Genomic DNA, 24900 nt, shown 5'->3' with positions numbered 1-24900 from the left:
TGTTTCTGCCTAGTATGTTCTCCATGAACTGCTAGAGATAAGCTGGCACGCACAGTGCTGCAAGGGTTTCACTTTGATGCATCTTTTACAAAAGCTTGCAACTTGCTAGCATAGTTGTATAACTACGCGGTATGAATCAACCCTCAGTTCAAAAAACCCAAAAGGATACTGAAAAAAATTCTGGAAAAAGTTAAGATATATTACAACCAGCCTGCATCTCTCTTCGATGTTGTCCTAGGAGAGACACCAAAAAAACAGCATAAGGATGCAGTTGAGTTCTCATATACGGGCAATGTGTTTCTGTTTTCACAATTCTATTTCTAATTTTGGAATGGAATATTTATCCCTTTAATTAATATGATAAGCTAATTCTTTATCCATAAACAGTGCCTGATAACAAAGGAACCATGGAACAGATTGACCAGCACTGGATACTCACCCTTCCTTGGAGGAAATTAATTACTTTTGTAACCAAATTATACAGAGTAGCCTGGTAGACACTTTCCTGGTGAGTCTATGATCCATTTTCTTGATACACAAGAATAATTTTGGAAATGTTAATGCCACATGGGAAAAATATGGAGGGGTATCTCCCTCTGCAAGGTGTAAAGGAATAGTCCTTTGGTTAGTGGGCAGCGGGATGTAAAACCAGTTTCTCATGTCGTCTCTCTTGCAAATGCATTGGCATCCTTTTTTCCACATGTAATGTAATAGATGCTGCTGTATTATTCCTTCCCATCTCCTCCTCCTCCTGTAGTGCCTGTTGTCAACAGTTTGCCTGCTATCTCATAACTTCGATATCACAGCATATTTTGTTCTTTGAAATGTTTTTTATAAGCAGCTAGTAACTTTTCTTTCTATCTTCATGAATACAGCATCAATATATGCCTGCAGAAGGCTGCTGACAGAAATTTTGTGGTTCACTGACAAGCCTTTTTAGTCTTCATCAGGTTTTTATTAGCATATTGCTGGAGATCTGTCTTCACTGCTTTGACAGTATTAATGACTGTATGATGTCAAATGGCACTATTCTCTCCTGAGATTATGAAATATTTTAGACATTTGCAAATAGAGCGAACAGTTTATGTAAAAATGTCATTGTTGGCTTATCTTCACAGGTAGCACTCAGGCTAATTTCAGAAACACTTCAGAAGCAAAACATTTGTAAACAATACCAGCACCTTGTTCAAGCTGCTGTCTCACTCCACAGTATTTCCCTTGGGTTTTAAGACATTATGGCTGGGAAGTGAACTTCAGTCATATTAATTGAGAGAAATATATAAAGAAATTTGAGGAGTGCCTGGAAAAATAATTGTAAAAGACAAACTCAGATAACAAACACACTTTTACTTCCAATAATGACTCTACTTTGATTCTAACAGGGTCATCCAGTGCCACACATTGTACTTTTCACATGATAGCCTGTTCTAGTCCCTAATCAGTATGACTGTTGCATTGGAATTTAGAGTATTATTGACGTCCTTTTGCAAACATTGTGAACACACTAGCAACACCTCTTTAAAGTTGCTTTCAAAACAATTTGAAAACTTCCGTATGAAAAAGACTTTATACAGCTAGTATCTCACACAACAGTCAACATTATTCTTGAAAGCATTTGTTATCATTTATTCACAACATTAATGAAAATTGGTTTGAGGCACTGAATAGATTACATCTTCAACACAGTACATAGGACAAATATTCTCTCTTCATAAAACTTTGTAGGATCATGTGTTATGGTATGTACTCTTCTGATTTCTTATTTGTGACTCAGGTTGATCTCGTGCAATAGATGAATATGTTGTAGCAACATTACTTAGTTTAAAAAAAAAAAGACAGACTATCTTTTTGTTAGGAAAATGCTAATGAAAGAGCTGTTGCCACTGAAAGTTGCTATATCTTACCCTGTCTGCAGTGTGGAGGTGTGGTAAGGGCAAGTCTTAAAACAAAAGGGAAGCTAATTTGCTGAGATGACACATCACCTTACATATATAGAACATCTGTTACCATGCTTCATGACAGAATCTGCTTGGGTATGCTGGAAGCATTATCAGACAAAGTATTTAAGTGATTAAATAAACACAAATTAGCAAACTGTAGCATTTTGGACGTAAGATATCTGTACTCCACACATCCTACACTGCCAAATGAATCGCTTTTTACTTCCAACCAAAAAGGGGGGATGAAGTAACAGGTATTGAACTGAAAGATCTTCTGATATTCTTACAGGTGGGGAAAGAAATCTAGGCACGGCCGTGGACACATTTTCTAGGCACATTTTCCACATCTTTCACAATGAATTTTGAAAAATAAATTTAAAAAAATTTCAAACAAAGTACTGATAATACCATTGTCATGGGAGACACTGAAAGTAGCCTTGCAGGTCCAGACTTGCTGAACACTACAGTATATCACACATGCCAGTTTACAATGTCAAGAGCACATAACGCTGTTTTCTACAATATACCTGTTTTCCTGACCAAATATTTCTCTCCTTTTTCTCTGCTGTTTTTCAGAAGTAACCTCCCCCTGTACCACTGCTTGGAGAGTGAGCCATCATTTTAGAGTCTTACCAATACCAACTATTCATTTTGTGAAAGTACTTCATTTCCTTGAAAAAGGTTTGGGGTAAACTAGAAATACTACATTTCATAAAAGTTGGCAGGAAGAGAGCGTGAGAATGCACATCAGAATCACTCTCTAAGGAATCAAAAAAATAAAGAGAGGTTTTCATTACAACAATGTGATCAACTTAAGGAGGTCCAAAAAGCTTTTAAGTGTCTCTTAAGTCTTGCTTTTGAAAGACCAAGATGACTAGTCATTTATTGTACAGCCTTCCAAAAAAGTGTAACATATACCACTTCTCTGCATTAGGTGAGTTAAGCAGACCACAGGAGGTAAGAAAGCTTTTTCATGGCAAGATCTGGAGACCAGAATCAATTTTGTATTTACATTTATCCACTGCATGTTAAAACCTTATCTCTTGATTGGGATGGCTTTTTTTCTCTTTTGAAGCATTAGAAACACAATTGTTTATATTTTAAAAATCTGAAATGGCTTAATCATACAGAGCCTGGAATATTTTTATAGTTTTTCAACTTCTAACTTTGGCTTCTTACCATACAGCTTCATTGCTTTGGATAGAAATCAGAATCTATGGATATTTTAATTTATTCCAGCAGAATAAGAAGAGAATTCTCCTTAAAAATGCTAAGTCCAGAAGTTTTCAGAATTGGCCATGCTTCCCTGAACAATGACTGCTTCCAAAGCTGAAGGGAAACTGCCTCAAAATTTGACAACTTTAACTGAAAAAATAAACACAAGCGTTGTGCGAGATGATCAGTGTGGTGTTTTAACTCTATTTAACATTTCTTCTTGCTCTAATTTGAGTGAAGGAAAGAAAAAAGTCTTTCATTCTGGAAAGCTGACATAGAACATGAGCCAATCAAAAGAAAGGGCCAGGAAAATACAGTTACATGAAGAAAAAAACCCAAATTTTCCAGTGTTATCAGTCTTGGAGCACATCAAACGTTCCCTCGCTGGAGCCAGGAAATAATTTTCCTCAGTCTTACATCATGTATTAGTAGAGCACACTGTTCAAACAGTGGAGTGAATTACAGTTTGTTTGATGTTTTGCTTCCCTGTGAAGAACCTTGTATTCATCATTGCTTGATGCAGAACAGCATCATTTAATCGGTCAGTACTATACAGAAATTTCTGTAGACTTCAGTGAAGGTCATGCATCCACATTATTGATTCTTGATTAACACGATTCATACAGCTTCATCCTAACCCCAGTTCACCAAACCAGTACTTTTTCTTCAGTAAACTTCCTCTTTTTTTTTTTTTCCACAATACGTACAGGAAATGAACTTAGCACTTCAGAGAAATAAACATATGATCATGGGTCATACCCATCTGTACTCTTCACAGCACATCTGCTTTCCAATTTCTAGGTTGCTAAACTCCTTACTGTTAAGCCAGGCCTCATTTTTTGTGTTCAGCACAATTAATATTAAAACAAGTGTCTGTGTGAGCAGTGGATGAAACAGAGCTGGATTTCCTTTCCCCATCGCAACAACCTCGCTTTCCCCCATGGTCTGCATGACATTCCCCACGTGACAAGAGAATCGCATACTGTGGCTAATGGGGACCTGCAGACATGCTGAGCAGGGGGGCCAGCTGGCTGCCACCAAATGACCAAAAGTGAAGTGACCTGAGATGGGTGAGTGGCTGAGCAGAGGTAGCAGCTCACTAGCACCAAGGGAGGAAGGCCTCCCTCTCTGCCCCTTTCCCTGCTCCTAAACTAGCAGTGAAGGGTGGCAGTTGTCCTGTCCTCTCCACTACTCAGACCCTTCCACCCTCTCCTTTGCAGCCTCTCCACTGCTCATCGTATGTTTTGCTGAGCTGTCTTGGTACAAAAGTATCAGCAGAAATAGAAAACTATTCACTTTTTTCCCCATCAAGTTAATTTTCTGCCACTTTATCATGCTGAAATGACTCAGCAAAAGACATGACAAAGCATCCAGGACTGGTACAAGGGAGGGGCAGGAACACATTGCCCGGGGAAAAGGAAGTGAAAGAGGAAAGAGTTTTCTTCTTTATAAATACATATGATATAAATTTAAAGGGCAGAGAGTAGGACTGTAGACAGCAATTAGATTGGTCTAGGCTGCCACCGAATTTCAGGCTCAACCAGACGTACTCATGGAGGCATCCCATAGGTGCAAGAGGTGGCAAAAAGTAAGAGGAACAACACGCAGCTTAAAGACAGAAAAGGAAAGGAGAGCAGGACCTTCACCTCTGGTAGTGGTGGACTGTTAGATAAGCTCAAGCCACCTCATTATGACTTGATCAGGTTGGTAGTACATAATGACCAAGTCCTTTCCACAGCGTTGGCATTAATTTGTCTTTCTTCCATTGATTTTCAGGAAACTTTTAAGAACTTAATTATACTTGAAACTTCTACCATCTTGCCTATTCAGCTGAGCAAGTTCCAAAGTTTTCCTTTGGGGGGGAGAAGGAAAATCTGACTGACACTTTAAACAATTGCGTAAGTCTGTTCCCATAGGAAACAAAACAAAAAAGAGTAAAATACACACCTACAAACAGTCACGTAATTAAAGGGATGCTGTCAACTGCAATTATTTTAATTAACCAATTAAAATCATAAAAATGTTTTGAGATAGTTCTTTAACTAATATCTCCTGTGTACAAGAATATCCCTTTTACAGGTGTTTCTTTTTTTCCTCCTGTTTCCTACTTGGGGCTATAGAAGGGACTGGACTCCTGGTTGACAAAAGAATAACTGCAAATATAGGATCATAGAATTGTTTAGGCTGGAAAAGACCTTTAAGATCATCAGGTCCAACCGTTAACCTGACACTGCTAAACTCCACCACTAAACCATGCCCTAAGTGCCTCATCCATACGTCTTTTAAATACCTCCAGGGATGGTCAGTCAACCACCTCCCCAGGCAGCCTGTTCCAGTGCTTGACAACCCTTTCAGTGAAGAAATTTTTCCTAATATCTAATCTAAACCTCCCCTGGCACAACTTGCAGCTGTTTCCTCTTGTCCTATCACTTGTCGCTTGGGAGAAGAGACCAGCACCCACCTCTCTGCAACCTCCTTTCAGGTAGCTGCAGAGAGCGGTAAGGTTTCCTCTCAGCCTCCTCTTCTCCAGACTGAACAGCCCCAGTTCCCTCAGCCGCTCCTCATAAGACTTGTGCTCCAGACCCTTCACCATTTTTTTTGCCCTTCATTGGACACGCTCCAGCACCTCAATGTCCTTCTTGTACTGAGGGGTTCAAAACTGAACGCAGTGGCCTCACCAGTACCGAGTACAAAGGTGCAATCCCTTCCCTAGGTCTGCTGGCCACACTGTTTCTGATGCAAGCCAGGATGCCATTGGCCTTCTTGGCCACCTGGGCACACAAGTTTATCTATCTGTATGCTCCTGTTTCCCTCTCATACAACTTTTTTTGCCCCCCTTTGTGTACGTTTCCTGACTGCCTCTTCCTTTCTCTTCCTTGCTGCCTCAGCAAACAGCTGCTTACAGTACTGTGGGAAAGTAGGAACTTGCACTCTGCAGTGGAGTGCAAGAAAGTAATTCCATCCAGCTCATGCAGGAGTGTGATGCTCATTTTGAGAAAAACCTTCTTTATAATTATAGTTGTGGGCTGTTTCACTGTTTTGGACTACACACTTTGAGCATTTACAGCAGAACCATCCATTGCTGTCAGTGGATCACATCTATGATGTGTGTTTATATGGATTAACACAAAATACGTAATAGTTTTCCTGGAGGAATTAGGCAATTAGAGACTTCTGTAAATCCCAGAGGGGGGCTATCTGCATCATTAAACACTTAACTAGGCCATCTCAAAATGGAGCTAACTGCTTTTGAAAATCTCTTTAATGCTTTATTGTCACAATTCGGCATCATTAATGGGGAAGATTCAGTGTTATATCATTGCTTGTTCTCTTGTTCCTTTCTTTTCTTTCCCATACTCCTTTCCGTGCCTTCAACTTGTTTTTATGTCTCTTCTAGACCTGCCCTCCCCCGCTGCATATACTTTCTTTCAGCAAACAGCAATGTTGGTCTTGGGTTTCATACTCACCTCTCTTTCCCACCTTCCTACCATAAAACAATGAGCAAAAAGAATAAGGGAGAACAGGTCATTTTACACCTCTCAGAGCTATTGTTTTCAGGACAATAAGCCATGACAGACTCAGGGGTAGAGCACTTCAAGGACTGAATTAATTTCAAATTTGGAAAGCCTGGGTTCCTTCCCTTCCCCACCCAGCAAACAGGATAAAAAATTATTTCATTTACTTGATAATTTATACTCTGTAGAATCCAAATATTCAATGAGCTCTGTACACAAAGGACTAGATATGACTCATGAATCATATGGCTGGCAACACTGCTGTAGAGAAAGGAAGTCTGACAATCAACAGAAACGTGATACTGATCATACACAAGTGTGGTCAGAGGCATAAAACAAAAACATTTTTCTGCTATTTTTGTTCATTTATTTACTACACTTACCATTCCCATATTTCTGTGAACACTTAAATGGATGGGCTTAGCGCTGCTGAGAAGCTTGTGCCTGACTAGGTATGTCTTTATGGCACCAGAGTTTTAGCAATTACTTTTAACTACTAGTTGATGCAACATCTGCTGATGGAAATGTGATTTTCACTTAATAAATGCGTATTTCATATTGCAGTCAATGTAATGGCTCACTTTTAAGCATTAAGTTTGTCTTCTTCAAATATGCCTGTGGCCTCATAAGACATGCTTCTACTTTTTTCCTGTAAGATTATTAGCCATTAATTATTTTAACCAATAATTACTCTTCAAAAAATTCAGGAACTTCGTATTAGAAAAGGTATGGAATTATTTGTATGGTTAAGAGAAGGTTTTGGCCAAAATTCTGAGAGTAAAGGCTTCAGAACATACGCTTTTTACACCAAAATAGGAAAATGAGTTTATAAATCTGAATTATTGTAGAATTAGTTTATACTAATCTACTAGCATTCATATAAATTAATTCTGATGAGCAAATGGCAGTCTGCAGTATAATCACATCTTAAACCAATAAAACTGTAACCAGCAAATCCAGGAATACCATTCAGAATTCTAAAGAAAATTATTCATGCAACAAATAATACGCAAAAATTAGTCCTGGAGGCATTATGAATTGGTATGTTTTATTTGATTAGAAGGAGTGTAGGTACAGAATACTAGCAGGAATAGAACAGAAAAAAATCTTAACTTCAGAAAGAAATGAGATTGGAAGAACAATTTAAACTCAGACTTGATGTAAAGATAACAAAAGTGTTTACCAGTAACCCAAGTTCCTCCCAATGTGAAATCCACGTATTCATTTGTACCACAGGTGTGTGTAAGCAGACATTGGAGAAATCTTTTCACTTTGACTATAGCAGGGCGCACTCAGCCTGCCTTCCCTCCAGCTTGGAGCAGATGAAGTGGACCATCCTAATTCAGTTACCTCTCAGCCACAGAGCCCCAAGTGACCAGTAACATCAGAAGGAAGGAGGGCAGGAGGGGAACACCTGTGAATATCTGAACTTGAAGAGCTTTAGTTACTAGTAAGTAGGCTCCCCTTTTAACTTTGAGATACAAACAAATGTTTCTATGCGGAAATTTACAAAGTGGGATTACATGCAGAGGAACGAAGTCTCCAAATACCCATAGTGAGGAGTCTGAGTCCTTCATGCAAACAGCATCAGCCCTAGATGGCTCAGAGATGGTGTATACTCGGTAAGGTTGATGGCTGAAGCTTCAGGTGGCTGCTTAGAGCTGAGGAGTATGGGCAGAGGACATCAAGAGGGGAAAAGCCTGGCACTCGCTGCCCATGGGAGAAACTGCAGGTGGATTTTTAGGGACACCTTACTCAGAAGGAACATCTTCTAAGGGGAAATAATCTGTAAAAACTTGCATTTTCCCACTTCGGAGGATAACTGCAACTAGGAAGGATTCCCCCAGAGCAAAATGCTAACAAAAAGCAAATTACTGGTGGCATGAAGGAGGAACTCAAGGGGATTTATGAGAACCCAATTTAACTTCCATTTTGTGTGATTCTCGTCCAGGCCAACTAGCGCAGACTAGCTTTTGGCATGCAGGTCAAAGCTAGGGCTTTCCTAGCGGACTAGCTTCATCCTTTCTTCACACACAGAGAAGCATTTTTTAGTGCAAAATCCATCCCACGCTTTTTTTATCTGCATACCACAACCCTGTCTATTATGCATTATGCACAATGCTCAGTAATTGTCTGCTCTAACCACAATACCTAACCACAACGTGTTGCTCAGAATAAGCCTAGCACACATCCGTAACCTTTGCATAGGCTACACTGCAAACACACCCCACCTGCCGTTATTTTGCTTGCTGCAGCTGCCACTGTACCTGCACCTTGTGCAACAGCTCAAGAAATCATGACAGCATCTCAGGCCTCTCCTGAGCTTGCCTGGGCCAGGTAAGCCATCTCTAGATGACACATCTGAACAACTTGCAGAAACTTCTAGACTTACATGAAGTAGATTTTTTTCTTTTTTCCAGGGACCAATTTTTTGCAATAACCAATACTTCATCACTTAGGAGGTTTTGCCATCTTGGAGGCTAACATTCCCTGTGGCACCATTTTATGGTCTGTATTTAGGACGAGCAGTAGATAATCAAGAATTCTTGGCCCCAGGAAGCAACGTGCGAGATGCCTGTCTCAGAGTTAGCACCTGCCATTCAGCATTAACTAGCGTTCTGGACATCCATGCATATTCAGGAGGCATCTGGTACAGATTAGCTTCAGCAAATCCAAGGTGAGTCTGTTTACAGTCAAGATCTTCAAAGCCATTCTCCACAGCCTGTATCCCCATATAATCTTCTTCAGCAACATTGATAATATTGTCAGCTCTTTTCCCAGTGTGGACTCCCCCATTGCAGGGAACAAAAGACAGGATTCACATTCCCACAGGCTGTGTCTACACAGTTCTTACAACTACACTAAGAGAAAAAATACCAGTCATTGTCAACTCTCCACTCTTTCAGAGTGGGTAGCTGGCACTCTCTCCCTCTCTGCAGAACCTTGGCTTCTGCAAAGCTGGAGAACCTGTGTTTTTTTCAGGCATTGCAGCTTTTTAATCATGGATGAAGTGCCCATACCCAGCCAAGCTGCACACATGCAGTGTTGGGAGGGACTGTGCACTCAGCTTGCTGACCACATGGACTGCCAGCATACAGGGGATGCCAATTCCCCATATTCTGTGAGAATCCCTGTGACCGGATGAGTCTCACACCATCTCTGTGTGAGGGGTTTGGTGAACCCTTCAATGTGGATTAGCCCCATAAGATTACGTCTTTCAGTCTATCTATATCCATCTCAGCACTGCTGCTGCCTCCAAGCAATCCTGAGCCCTGGGATGGTAGGCAAATGTGTGTTAGCAACAGCACAGTCTCACAAGCACCACCTAGGTCTGTAGGGCAAGAAAGGCACTACTTTAATGAATGTTCACTCCAACCAGTGCTCACAGAGCAGAATTTTTCTCTCCCTACATGACCAAAAAACCCCACTAATTTCCTTCCTTCCTCTGCACCTCCTCAAGAAGACAAAAGCAAGAGTTTCCTCTTTATACAAAAAGACCAAAAAAACCCAATCTTCCCACTTCCTCCCACTCCTTCCAAAGTCATGAAAAGCACCAGTTTATCTCTCCTCTCCACCAACCTACCCAAAGCATACAACTCATACACCTCATAAGTTTAACTCCTCTCCTGCCTCTGAGAAGTTGGCAGGCTGAGGAATGCGCTTTGCAAAGGTCAGTGATCAGGCCTGTGCCATGAAAGGCTCACACAAGAACAAAACCCAAGCGTTCTCAGGCAGATTGACAGCATCTTGCTGTTTTGCTGCCTGCCCTATATCCCCTCCAGACAGAGGCAGCCCACATTCCCTACCAACCCTCTCTAGGAGGCCAGCTGAGGAGCTGAGATGAGAGAAGGAAATACTTGCCTTCCATGCCCTTATGCCAAATAGATGGGAAGCAGAAAACTTTAAATAAAAACATGTTATAAAATACATGGAGATCTGTATGTAAAAATAGTTCTCATCAGTAGAAAAGTTCACCATAATTAACCCCTTGAATTAAATAAAACCAAGTGCTTACATGTTAAGGCTTCATCTAGTGTTGCTATGCAGAGCACTTCAGTGGAGAAGCACTGGATTCAGCCACCATGAATAAGGGATGCTCAGGTTGGAAGTTGCTTGGGCTGGTTCTGTTGCTTGATGGGCTGACAGGGTATGTGGCTCCTCCATGGATGAGGCTTTAACAGGGGTGAAAGTCAGAAGGTGCCTGAACAGCTTTTGAAGAACCTGCTATTCCAGTAATAAAGCACTGACCCTGCTAGTCGGTGAGATGCTGGTGCATCTCCCATCTCCATCAAGGCCCACCAGAACCTTAATAGCACTTGTCTGTCACAGCTTGGCAGCCTGTTCTGGGCAGCAAGCAGATCAAGGACTTTGTACTGCTGTATATAGGCATCTTGCCCAATTCTTCCTCAGTGTCAGCAGAGAAAATGGAAGAGAACAGGGTGATGCAGGGATTTCCCATGGATTTATCATCAAGCGCAGGAAACAGGTTTTTGCAGCGATGCAAGGGTGCGATAACCAATGGTCTTTTGAATCCCCGGTGTGGCTCAGAGCTTTTCATATCACAGCATGGTCAGGGAGGAGAGAAGAAGGGAGATCTTCAGTTCTGTATTTCTTTAAAAAATGGCACCTGCCACATGCTGTTTGCAGTATTGGGAGATACTGTGAAAGCAGAGGCTTCTCTTTCAGGTGGGAACAGATCACACAGATCCTTGAGTCCAGCAAGTGCCTGACAGATATCCTCAGCAGCTGTCAGGTTGAACATTTATCTGAAATGCACCTAAGATGCTTCCATAGGCGTTTGGAGTACAATTCACACAGCACGTGGATGAAATTAAACTTTGGGAGAGGACATCAACATGAGACAGCTGGAAACACAGAAGTCCTGTAGCTGGCCCAAAACTGTGTTGTTTGAATAAAACCTTCGATCATGAAATGCTTTGTCTCTGTTGAGTGGTTGATAAGTGAAACAGAGTTGAACATGCTCCATCTTACATGAATAGCAGCCAAACGTATGGGCAGTGCAGAAACATGCCCTATATGTATACTCAAATTTCTCCTGTCTGGAGTGAGAGGACATGGGTACTATATAGCTTGAAGACAGAAATACAGCTGGCAAGGAAGTAACTCTCTTGTGCTAGGTGAGGATTTGAACCAAGTTTTTATTACAACAGCATGTTTTGAAGAAAAAGAATTTTTCAGAAGATTGAGTTTTCAAGAGAGAAAGGAATTCACTGGAGTGACAAAGGATGTTGTCCAGATCTTGGAAAATTCAATTAAAAAAAAAAAATCAAAGAGAAATATTGTAATTTCTAAAAATAATGAAAATAAGAATACTTTTTTGAAAATAGATAATTTCAAATTCTCTTTTGAAAGAGAATACTCTCTTCAATATTGAATTAGAATGGGAATAATGATGTTTAATAGGTAAGGCTTTTAAATTTTGAATATTGACACAATCTTTTGCACTTTAAGTAAGAGTTACTACAACGTATACTTTTGTAAGTAAAAAGCAAAGTTTCTCTCATCCCTAGGAATGCCATTTGATTGCACTGTAGGATTCTTTATATAATAAACTATCTGAAATTCATTGTATCAGGGGAACATACTACATTATTGTTTTAACATTTGGGAAAGCTGAATGAATTGTATTGATCGACAAAGATCTCCTTAAAATCTCAGAAAGCTTAGCTCACTAGAGGAACACTGAGAAACTGTGCTTGTGGCTGCCACTGTCTTGGAAGGCCTACTGGATCCAGTGGTGGAGGTGACATACTGCTTGGAACAAAGACAAATTAGATCACAACGCACATCACAGGTGGCCGTCATCTGCATGGCCAAGTGCCACTTTTATACCCCCAAAAGCATTTGTGGTCAGATCATGTTGTCATGTCTCTGTCCACCCAGGGCAATACATGCCACAACCCATGTGCTTACAAAGTTCAGAATTAATCTTTTATTTTCTGTCAAATACAAAACTAGGAAGACTCTCTTCAGTTGTTACTTCTTTCTTGCCCCTCTGCTTCATATCAGACAGGAGTACTCTTTGCTATCAGTTCAAGGGATCACTTTTCTCCACCTGACGAGGGAGGGAGGGATGGAGGTTGCTTTCCTCCACACCTGCAAGTTCCTCTATCCTCTTGCTGAGCTGAAAGCATTTGAAATGTCAGCCATGAATCAGAAACCCTGGGCTGGTTGGTAGCATCTGTGCATCCTTGTTTTACCAAGTGGGTTCAGCTGACCTTCCAGGTCTTCCAGGGGTTCATATACCCTGTAACAGGGCAAACCATCCATGTTTGCCCACTAGGACATCAGATGCAATAAAATCTTCCTGATATACATAAGTCCAACATACGTGCATGTGTACAAACTCCACCCACCCATGCACAGACAGAGAGAGCAATGCCTCCATCTGACCTTCCAACCAGCCAGCCTTCCATGGGGCATGATAAAATGCCCTTGTGAGCTACCTCCTATCCCAAGGGCTTATTATAAAATCAGGGCCATAGTTTAAACCAGATATCGAAGAGTTGTAAATCCTGACATAAAAAAGAATAATCATACTTTCAGCTCAGTGAATGTGGCAAAGTGTTCTAAAGTGCAGTATTCCTGTTTCTTTTTCTCTGGTCCCTCATTTTATCCACTTTGTAGCTGTTACTAGCGTTAACCTTCTGAACAAAGCAAAGAGGCTTGGAAAAGAAACTCTGCAAAGGGTCAAGAAAATACACAGCATTCTTCTAGAGAACAAAAAGCACCGTCCAATGAACACAGAAGGAGATGAGATGTCAGCGGTTAGTTTTAAGCTTTATTTCTGCTCTAAAACCAAAGACCTCTTTATAGTCTAATAGAATTATAGACTCAAGTCTACCATTAATAGCATGCATGGCGCCAGTGTAATAAAAAATGGAAATTCATTGTCCAAGAATGATTTATGAAGTTCAGTAATTCATGGCAGAGTTTCCACAACATTATGCTTCTCAAAAATTCTCAGGTCCAACTACCTAACAGTGCTCAGTTAGACACTGATCCTTTAATGCATGTGTGCGCTTTACTGATTTTATTTTGGCAATGATACAAGCATGGAAGTGAGAGAAAGAGAGAACATGTGCAGTAAAATATTCAGCAACATTTCTAATCTGCTTTGTACTTGGTATTTTTAAGATACTAATTTCATCTTTCCACCCTCCGGGACAAATATATACCATTGAACATGTAAACTTCTGAAAAAATGCACATTTTTTAATATTGAGTTCAGCAGAATATGTAATAAATAGACGTGAGGAAGCAAAGATCAGATTTAAGGATCATTTTAGCAATAGGCTTCATCTCAGATCTATAACCATGCATAAAAATAATGCATAGAAAATATTAATTAGCTCATTTATAACTGTTTGTCTCTGTAGCGCTACACCAAGTGAGCTTACTCACTTTAGCCGTGTACATTTAGTTTTAATGGTTCAGCTCTTCTTCAGCCATCAATAGGGAGCCTTGTTACCATGGTGACAGACAGATGGATTAATGTGATGTTTAGAGAGATACAGTAGTGCCAAATTTTGATATATACAGTAAGCACTAATGTACTGCATACACAAGAGGGCATGCATGCAGAAAATCTCAGGGACAGTCTTCCATATGCACAGAGATTGCCTTGACACAAAATTCCCATTATCTTCTGACAGAAAGTGGCCATCTATCTCCCACTTTATGCCCTTCAAAAATACCCTACTGGAGTCACGGATAGTTGCTCTAGAAACTTAAAATTAATGTCTAATGAGGCCTGTTGGAAAGGGCTGCTGTCAACACCTAACGTGTCAGCTACACGTATTAGGCCATGAAGCTACCGGTCATCTTAGAATGTAGATCTATAATCCACTTCGTGAAATGCAGTCTGACACCTTCAGCTGAGACCTACGCATTTGCCTGTTTACTTTAATCATTGCAGGTCTCACTAATGAGAAAGAAATGCGAGGTATACAAAAATCATTGGATTTTTACAGAGCACAGATAGATTGCATGTCGAGTAATTCTTCTTAAAACTTCCACACTGCCTTCTCTTTCAAACCTTAATGACCTGAACCTTCCTTGCCCATCTCACTCCCTTCCCTAGAGCTGCTAATGAGCTTTCCTGTTTTTAAAGTATTAGCTTAATGGTTTATGTCTTGCAAAAATCCTCAGATGGAGATGAAATTAATACAGGAAGAAAATGTGTGACAGTTACGCTATGAATCCCTGTCATTTAGACTGTGAAACCCCCGTGCTTGTAGAACTAAGAGATTATGCTAGTTGCATAGTTGTGTTTTGTTTTACTTTATTTTAATTCTATTCTATTCTATTCTATTCTATTCTATTCTATTCTATTCTATTCTATTCTCCATGCAACATTTGAATCATTCTATCATTGCCAAACATCTTCACTGCAGAAACCTACAATAAGCTGCTAAACTGACTGAAAATTCAGGTATTTTTAAAAGACAATTTGAACTGCCAGCTGAAATTCTGGCACAGACTTGGTGCTCTTAGAAATATTCTAGATGTGAAATCAGAAGTACTTTATCTAGATCACACTATTAATTTATGTTACAAGAATAATTTAATTAGAAATGTTTTCCATCCATCTACACAAAGTGATAATTATCATTCATGAGGAGCCTAATATTCAGCTCTCCTTCCAGGCCTTTTTTAATTGTAATATTAAACTATAGCAATTAAGCTGCGTGAATGACCACGAAAAGGGCCTTTGGATATAATTGTACTGAAGCCGATTAGGAAAAGTATACATCTCATATTGAAGCCAATTAATTTTACGGTTGGATTTCTCAGCAGGTGATGTACTACTACTATACATGAGTCAAGTTTCTACTGGCCACCTCCCCACAATAAATGAAATCCTAGTCCAATTTCTTCCCTCTGCCAGTGCTCTGCAGCGCACGCCACCGCCGAGGGCCCCCGAACTGGTGTCGCTGGCCACATGAGGACAGCCAGTGGCACGGGGCAGGCGCATCAGCCCTCCCACAGGCCCCCACAACACAGCAGCCTCTGAACATGGCATCTGAGGGGCTTCTGCTGCCCAGTGGTGGCCCCTGCCAGCAGCATGTCCCTCCCACGCTGCCGCCACTGTGGCGTGGGGTGTTACATTAGAGCCAGGTGCAAGTAAGCCAAGCTTGAAGTTACCGTTGCCCTAATTTGTGGGGGAGTCTACCCAGATGTCCAGGTCTTGGTCCAACCTCCTCCCCAAAGCAGGCTCAGCTGTGAGCTCAGAGCAGCTCACTCAGGGCTTTATCCTCATGACATCTTCCTTGAAAGGTACCTCTCCAGGCACTCTGATCTGAGCCTGGCCGTCCTCATGGGGACCTGTTTGAGCTACCGCCAAAGTAATCCCCCAGAGCTCACAGCAGGAAACACACAGGATGGACAACTCTACGTATTGGACTGTCGCCAAGAGGCCTCCTCTGTCCTGCCAACCATAATTTTGGAAGTTTCCAATTCTGGCCATGTGGGCCAGGAGCAGATTTTCTCTGTAGAAAATCCTGCTTCCAGGCTGTCACGAGGCAGACCTGGTCAGCTGGTCAATCTAAATGGTGGTGCAGGACCACTGCTGCTACCTCAGGTTGCAGCATCCAGGCAGACTGGCTGAGCTTCCAAGTACCAGGCCATGCTCTAATGACACCGTGGAAATAATAATTAATTTTTGCTGTTTCTTTTTTTAATTCAGTCAGAAATACATTTTTTTCCGGACCATGTTAAAGGTCCAGGTATGGGACAGCATGCCATACATACACACAGCATACAGGTACCTAATATGGTACAGCAAAGTAACTATTAAAAGTTGATAGAGTACTATTCTATAACGAAATACATGGTGAGACCATTAAAGACATGGTACCCAGTAAAATTAAAAAAGAGCTTGTAAACATATTTGCTAGGTCTCTAAAGACAGTGGTAATACCACAGGAATTGGGAAGGGATCTATGATTTGCCTCTCCAGTTAATGTGGGCAGAGCCAAAGAGATACGGGCATATTTTACTTGCCAAGAGAGAATATTGTAAACACTGAGAAGGTAATAAAACATGTAATATAGTAAAGGATAAGAAGAGAAAACAAGTAGATATACACACATGCAAGCAGATCCTCCGTAAGTGTTCTCATCTCTGCAGCCCCACGTAAATGCCATGCAAGGCATATGACAGCCTTGATATGTATTATCAACAGCTCTAAAATTTGTAGTGCGCCTCTGACCAGCCATAATGTCATCATCCATGAGTGCTAATTTGGGATTTATAAGTGAAACTCTGGCCATACTGCCAATGGGACTTTTGCCATTTACTGAAACACGGCCAGGCTCTGGCCATAAAAAGCATTGCCGCTGTGGTGTCAGTGCAGCATGCCGGCACACTCAGTCTTGTCCAAAGTTACGCCTCACATGCCCCACTGAATAACCAAATGTAAAAGTGAAATGAAAAAAGCAGCGTTTCATATTCTGCAGAAGTTAGCTGCATCTTAAAAAGGCAGCTCTGGGGCTGGGGGAGGTGACTGGGAATCTGGAGATCCGGCCTCTCAGCTCCTGCTTTTGCCGGAGAACTACAGCAGAACTTTGTGTAAACTGATTAATTTCTTCATCTTCTCCAAATGGAAAAATACCCTTCCCATAAATGTGTGAAGCTAGCTCAACCAATATTTTTAAAGTGTCTTTTAATTCTTCGATGCAAGGCTCTTCTTATAATTGTTCTTACAAATGAGCACTGACTTTGTCAGTATTTCTGTGGTTAAAGTCTATAAATCATTATTCAGTGACCAGATTTTTCTGAGATAGGAGGCAAGAGACCTGAGGACTTACTCTCAACATGGGAATTTCAGCCACCAGATTTTTAAGAGATGCACAACAGTAACCAGCTTACTGTAAAAACAGAGGTTTCTGCAGAAATCCAATCATAGCTGCAGAACACTTTCATTTCTTGTCCAATGGACCAGAAAATTATTCGGAAACACATAACCAGTTTCTTCATGCCCCTGCCTGTACACAGTGCTGGGTTGCACGGTGCTTTCAGGAATATCAAAGCTTCTATAAATACACGACATGACCCCAGCCAGTCAGGTGGAGAGCAAAGCTCAGCTCTCCCGAGAGCCAGAGAGTAGCTCAACTGCTGCATTTTCCCTCTTTCCAAAATCAGTGCTTGGCTCTCTCCCAAATTCTTTTACATAATCCAGTTCTGCTACCGAACATGTCAGTTTAAGCAGTATTCAAATCAACCTCCTCTGTGTTTTGAGTTGGATTTTCAAACTCCAAGCAGGATTCTGTGCTTTAGCTGCCAACTTTTTTTGCAGTGGCACTCAAGACTGTTTTGGATATATAAAATCAGACAGATAGATAATTTAGTGAATGTATCAAATTACTGCATTTATTATGTCCCAGTCAGCTTATAAACTAGCTTCTTATCCTCTGAAGACCCAAATTGCAAACTTGGTCCTCGAGTGAAACTCTCCTTCAGTGGAGATGGCCAGGTATCGCTGTGCAGTCCTGTACAGAAGAGGAAGGGGAGCAGGAGAAACACAGGCCAGGACTGAAATATTTCGCAGCATTATGTTAAGAAGTTTGCACATCGTGCTTTTATTTCTTGATAGAGCTGCTTATTGGTAGGAATACCCTGCATTCGCAAAGATTATAAAAATATCTTTGGGAATATATTTATGCAAACTTCTTTCTTTTGTATTTTTCTTAAATTTCTTTTCTTCCTTGTGCTCTTGCTTACTCTTTTGCCACAATTCTCCCTCACCACCACTGTACAATTTTATGAACTTCCATGAGAGAGGGACTGTGTTACCAATTTTTCATTAAAACCCAGGGGTCAATGCAGAAATCCTAACCATAACTTCAGAATCACAGGTGGAGATTTACACATACTTTGAAGCTGAAAACTTTGGTTGCCTCTCACTGTCTGCTTTTGCCTCACCAAATTTTTTGTAATACAACAGGAAGACCACAGAAGGAAGCCCACCACCCACAACTGCTTCTCTGTGAAACTCAGAGCATCCTGGCTATTGCAAACCTCAACAGAAAGTAAACATGCGGCCAGTGCCTGAACCTGGTCATGCAATTACTCTTGCTTTGTCCAAATTCAAAGCTACAAGAGCTCAGACCTCAAATTAAATAAGTAAAAGTAATGTATTTTTCAATTCTGATATCACCTATATAACCTACTTATTTGCATATATATTTTCATGGCCTCATTTTATGAAGATTTGGATATTTGATACTATAATCTTAAAATCTGTCTTTCAAACAAAAACGTGTCCACTTTTAGAAAAACATAACTCATTTTTAGAAAAAGATATCTGGTTAATTCTGAGTAGCCATATATAGATGAGTACACTTGCATGTGTAACGTAACAGTGATAGAGAAGGAATAATGACAGAAAATGCAAGGCTTTTGGGTGAGACACATAAAAGGAGAGAAAGCATTACATTCTATGCAATTATATAACCAGAAGAGATTAATATTGTAACCTAAATGGATGCAATTCTGCTGAACGTACCTTCTTTATTTTTTTAAAGCAGGACAATTTATTTTACAACACTAAGAATTTTAAGTTATTCAGTAAGACAGAGTGGATTTCATAGGGTTTATACCCTACTTTAAGTCTCTGGGAATGATTAATAGAGGCAGATCTTACCTGACTCTCTTAAAGATAGATTCTTGGCACTGTTCAAACCACGATTGAATAACATCATTATACCTTTTCTCTTCTCTTTCTTCCTAGTTCTGGAGAAGATTTAAAAGAAAGTGATGTCTTGATTGATGTGAACTCAAAAAACTATCCTGAGAAGAAAGTCTAGGATTTTATCATCAAAGACACAAAAAATAGGTTATTATCTCTCACAGTTCAAGGATTTTTCTAGCAGATGCAATGGTGTTCTTGACACAATTTACAATCAAAATGACATGCATGCTGCTGTTTTAGTTTTATGCATACTAATAACATTTAAATACTTTATATAATCATATACACTTCAGCATGAAGATAAAATAAGAAGTAATTTCCTCTTTTAATACTGTCACTGTGCAGTTTTTCTAAGAAGACCACCTTTTCTAAGCTTTTCCAGGAGGTTTTATTATTATTTGTGGCAAAGTCTAATGCTATTCCAAAACACACAGAGGATTTTGGGGTGCTTTATCCAAAGGAGGGAAGAAGACTAGAAGTCATTTAGGTGCTGTCCATATTAGAAAAATGGAGTTAGTGATAGTAGGTGAGCTAGACAGCAGAGATAATGCCTACTTCTTTTGCAATAACTGCTTCTTAACTGTGTAAAATTTTGTTTAACTGACACAGTAGATGAACTATTAGGAAATGGCTTTGGATTGGTTTTCAGAAGTACCGTGAACGGGAGGTTTCCCAAAATACTAAATTTTTGCCTAGCAACCCAAGCCCCTATAATTAGACCCTTAAATACAGACTATAAATGATGATGAAAAGATACAAAGAAGGAAGCTGGGGAAGAAACACTTGTTTTGGATCTATTTACATTCTTTGCTTGCTGTTAAAAGTACTGACTTTTATAAATAAAAATATGCTTTACCTGCCCATACCGAATCCTGGTAAGTTAGTATACTGTTTGATAAAGGAACACATTCAATGGAGTGACAGATAACTGTACAGCAATTTATAGCCATCAGCATCTGAGAATTACTGTGGCAGAGCCATGAAAGAGAACGGAAACATATGGTTCTCATAGTGTTACTTTATGATTCCATTCAGACAGAACTTAGATGTATACGACGGACTACTTACATGACTTGGGAGAATGAGAATTTTGAACAAAAAGATGTACTTTGGAGCAACACCATTCGTCAAGATACAGCTCTGTAAAATTCACGGGAAGTAAGAATTTCTCCCAGTTTTATTTAGTAAAAAAAACCCTTACAAGCCTGCTACAAAAGACTTGACTTAAAAGAGCCTTTGACCATTTTCGCCAATTTTCCCTCTGCGCGATTTGGGCTCTCGGGGACACCGAACGCGCCTCCAAAGACGGGCGGTTACTGAGGGGGCGGCTGGCAGCGGCACACGAAGACAACAGAGGCTGAGGAAAAAAACCCAGAGCTCGAGGACGTGCTTTCCCGGGGCACGCCCGCCGCCCGGCCTCGGGCCACCGCCGTAGCGGCGCCCAGCGCCCCGGGTTACCGCCGGGCTCACAGGGGAGCCGCAGTTGCCTCAGCCATAGGTAAGCCACTCCTCGGGTAAGCGCACCCCAGGTCCTTTTCGCCGGCGCCTCCTCCGGCCTCGCTGGGGGGCGACAGCCGCCAGCCAAGCCCCTCGGTATGGCGGGCTAACCCTCCCCGCGACTGCGCGGCCAAGGAGGAGGATGAAGGGCGGCTGCGTGTCCCGGCCCGGCTCTGTTTCCTTCCGGGTTGCGGCCCGCAGCCGCCGTCTCCTCCTCCTCCTCCTCCCATGCCCTGGGCCATGGGGGCGGCTGCCGGCGGGGACGCGCGGGAGGGGGCGGCGGCGGCGGCTCCGCTGGACCCCGGGCGCGGGCTGCCCCTGCCCCGGGGGGCCAGGAGCCCTGCGGCGTCCCAGGACAAGCTCTTCTTAATCAAAGGTGCAGAAAGCCCTCCTCTCCTCCCCTCCTTTGCCTGCACGGGTCAGGGACGAGCAGCAGCGGGTGCGGGAGCCCCGTGGCCGCCCCCAGCCGTGCCGCTTGCCCCGGCCAGCCGTGCCGCAGGGACGGTGGCGGCCGGCGGCGGGAAGGAAAGCGTTTCCGTGTCCCCCATGCCGCAGCCCGAGGTCTTGCCCCACTCTCCCGTCCCCGGGGAGGAGCCGAGGCGTTCGGGATGGCTTTGGCCAAGGCTTCTGGATGCAGTGAGGAAGCCGCTCCAACACCGCCCGCCTTTTGTCTCGCCTTCAGCGCTGGCGGCACCTGTTGCCCCTCAGCCGCCCGCCCCCGGCACGGGGACAGGACACGCGGCTACAAGGCAGAGCGCGGGCCGCGCCGGCGGTGCTGGGCGGGATCCGGGGGACGCGACGCGGGTGGGCCCGCTCCGGGACGGGGGCGGCGGTCACTGAGGGGAGACTCCTCCCTGCTTCTCTCGCCCCGCAGCGCTGCGGGGCGCAAAGGCCGCCCGGGCCGAGGGGCAGTGACCGTAACGGCGTCGCGCAGCGAGATGGATGGCGGGGGGTTGAGGGAGTTCAGCCCTGCGGGGCGGCGGGCGGGGGGGGTCCGCGCCCAGCCCTGCCGGGACGCCCTGAGGGGGTAGGAGCCGTCGGGAAGAGGCGGCTCGTGCGGGTTACAGATAGCGCCGCGGATTCCTTAAAGCAAAGTTTCCGTGACAAAACAAGTACGTCTCCCGAGCTCGATCCCAGCCGGGGATGCTGAGGCGAGGGGGGAGCCCGGCCTCGTAGCAGAGCCAAAGTCTCCGCAGTCACACGCGCCCGCGCGCGGCGGAAGGCAGCGGGCGGCGGAAGGCAGCGGGCGCCCCTGCCGCGGGCTGTCCTCGCTGGACGGACGGCCGTCACAGCCAGGCGTCCCGGCCGCTTCCTGTAGCTGCTTGGGCTCCCGGCGCCCCCTGGCGGAGCGGAGGCCAGAGCTCCTCCCGTTCTCCCGCCCCGGCTGCGCCGTCCCAGTGCCGCGCCGTCGGGCTGGCGCGTCCTGGGGGCAGGAAGGCAGACGGCGGTCAGAGGGATGTACCCCCCTGCAGACACGAGGAAATAATGTCTCTGTGAGCATGCTCACCTAGGGGCACCGTTCCCTGTTGCCACACGCTTTGCCTACCCCTTGCAATGCTTTCCTGCCCCTCCCAAGGAGGCCATGCATTGAGCTCCTCCTCTTTGAGGAGAAGTTAATTTAAGACCAATTATTATTTATGAAATCAGGGAAACGTTGGTTAGTAGACCTGGAAATGTAAAACACCAGTACAGCAAACTTCTCCATCACAGTAATAGGATAATTAATTTTTAAAAAGTGAGACCTAACATAAACATGTGTTGCTTCTTACTTCCTATTCAGGCCAGTTTTTTAATTACCTAACCGATATTAGGAAAGGGAAAACAGGCTGGGTTTCAATAGTTGCAAAGGAAGCGCTTGTAACCTCCTGAAGTTTTTTAATTTTAATATGAATCAGATGGTTTTGTACAGTGCACTCAGTCTTTGTAACAAGCCTTTTTCTTACAAGTGGGCAGGTATGGCTACATGTGCCTTTGGTGCAAGAACTTGAAGGGATCGAGGGACCCCAAGTGACTTTGGAAACACTCTGAAAGAACTGAAAAGTGAGGAATGCTTTCTAGCTTGGGAAAGCTTCCTGCTAGTGTCGTTTTTTTTAAATAGAGGATTAGAACATAAAACGCAGAAAGCTGAAGAACAAGTGTTGCTTGTGGAATGGTCTTCAGAAGTACTGGTGGATTTTCAGGTGGCCATTTGAAGTAACAAGTGATGCAACAAAAATAATTACATCTTCCTTTTGGGGAAGGGTGAGGCGTAGCCATAGAACAAGATGATTTTAGTAGCCTGGCTCCAGAGTGAGAAATTTTGAAGTACTGTAAAAAGGCATCCTGGGATTTAAATTATTTTTGTGTGTTGTCTTGAAAATACTACACTTGCCATTAATTTTCAAAATGCTGTATTTCAAAATATTCTTTCTTGCTGTCTTGCCATATTGAGTTAATGTAAATAAGGTAAACTTTCCCTTCAGCATGTGCTGACAGAGCTTAATTTTTCAGGTTTTATTTTCAAAACAGTTTAAGAAACAAAATCTTAATTTTTATTTCTTAAACTTTTCTTGACAGGTGGAATTTTTCTAGGTACCGTTGCTACAGCAGGAATGATAGCAGGTTTTGGCACCACACTTGCCATGACAAAAAAGAAGAACCCCGACTGGTTCAGTAAGGTTTGTTCCTTCTAAACTATTTTCCAATTGTGCTATGGAGGAAATAAGAATGCATCAAATGCTGTATAGGAATGTTGATATATGTGGAGGTTGGCTGTACAAAGTTGATAGTTAGAGCACTAGACTTAACTGAAGTCAATAGGGGTAGGATTAATTTAAAAATCAATTCAGAGATGGCACTGCTAAATACTTTAGTGCTTGAGTTTAGTTGAAATACATAAAGCTTACACTGTTGGGTGGAATCATACTACTACTATGTAATGGAATATAATTAATGGTCTGTTTTGATTCTGAGATATGAACACTCTTCAGTCATGAGCCTGTATCACCTCAGTGATCCAGTTCACCATGAGGTCCCACAGTGCTACAGTGAATCAGGAAGCAATGTAACTGCAGTAAGGATGGGAATGAGAAGGTAGAAAGCCTGTAAGCTGTGGAATATATAAGTGGAATCATTTAGTCAAAATTTAAGCTCTCCACTCCCTTCCCACTGTGTAGGGGTCTGATGAGAGTGAGTAGTGGCTTGGTTCTATGAGATCTGATGGCCAAAAATAATGTGATCTCATACAATTACCAACAGGATCCACCTGAGCATTCTGAAGAAAAAAATTGCAAGCAAAGCTAGCAATTACACCATGTTTGTATATTAATCTGAAATACAGCATATTTAATTGAAGAATGCTTTTTTTCCTCACTAATGCTTTGTTACTGCCAAAAATGTCAAAAATAGGTCCTTAAAATTGATCAGTCTGGGCTCCACCGAGCCCTTAAAATACAACATATATTACAGATGTTTTTAGGGAGCTGAGGACTGATCAGTTGTGTTTATTTTTAAAATGTCAATTCAATAACAATGTATATCAAGAGAAAAAATTCTTCCATTGCACTTTCTATCAGCGCCTTTGTATTTGATCACTCACAACCTCCTTTTGTGGTCAAAGAGCATGAGATCCTTCCTTTACCATCCTATTTTCCTCTGTAGGCTGCTGTAGCATAACTCATACATTGCCTTTTCAGCAACAGTAAACACGTGTTTCTTTTTTGAAATAGACAAAATAGAAAACTACAAGTCTATTGGGTTTGCATGGCAAGGTTTTAGTATCGAGGGGGCTACAGTGGTGGCTTCTGTGAGAAGCTGCTAGAAGCTTCCCCTATGTCCGATAGAACCAATGCCAGCCGACTCCAAGACGGACCCGCCACTGGCCAAGGCCAAGCCCAAGCCCGTCAGCGACAGTTGTAGCGCCTCTGGGATAACATATTTAAGAAGGTGGAAAAAAACCCTGCGCAATGGCAGCCAGAGAGGAGAGGAGTGAGAATATGTGAGAGAAACAACTCTGCAGACACCAAGGTCAGTGAAGAAG

General features: G+C 42.4%; 1 protein-coding gene across 3 annotated transcripts in view; it reads left to right on the top strand.

The window, feature by feature from the left end:
• Positions 1–20851: 20851 nt before the first annotated feature.
• The window catches only part of TMEM242 (transmembrane protein 242), a 41414-nt gene continuing 37365 nt past the window's right edge, over positions 20852–24900 (top strand). For 2 of the 3 annotated variants that reach the window (XR_009484975.1, XM_059835510.1), the window contains exons 1-2: positions 21123–21258; positions 23439–23539. Coding sequence is in view for 2 of the 3 variants with exons in the window: in XM_059835510.1 (XP_059691493.1) it covers positions 21123–21258; positions 23439–23539 (237 nt within the window). In the remaining variant the exon portion in view is untranslated. Of the gene's footprint in view, positions 20884–21122; positions 21259–23438; positions 23540–24900 lie in introns of those variants that run through there. The other variant, XM_059835512.1, reaches the window with a different exon arrangement.

Source organism: Gavia stellata, chromosome 2 (assembly GCF_030936135.1).
Source record: "Gavia stellata isolate bGavSte3 chromosome 2, bGavSte3.hap2, whole genome shotgun sequence".
Lineage (NCBI taxonomy): Eukaryota > Metazoa > Chordata > Aves > Gaviiformes > Gaviidae > Gavia > Gavia stellata.
This window is presented reverse-complemented; position numbering and strand designations above follow the sequence as displayed.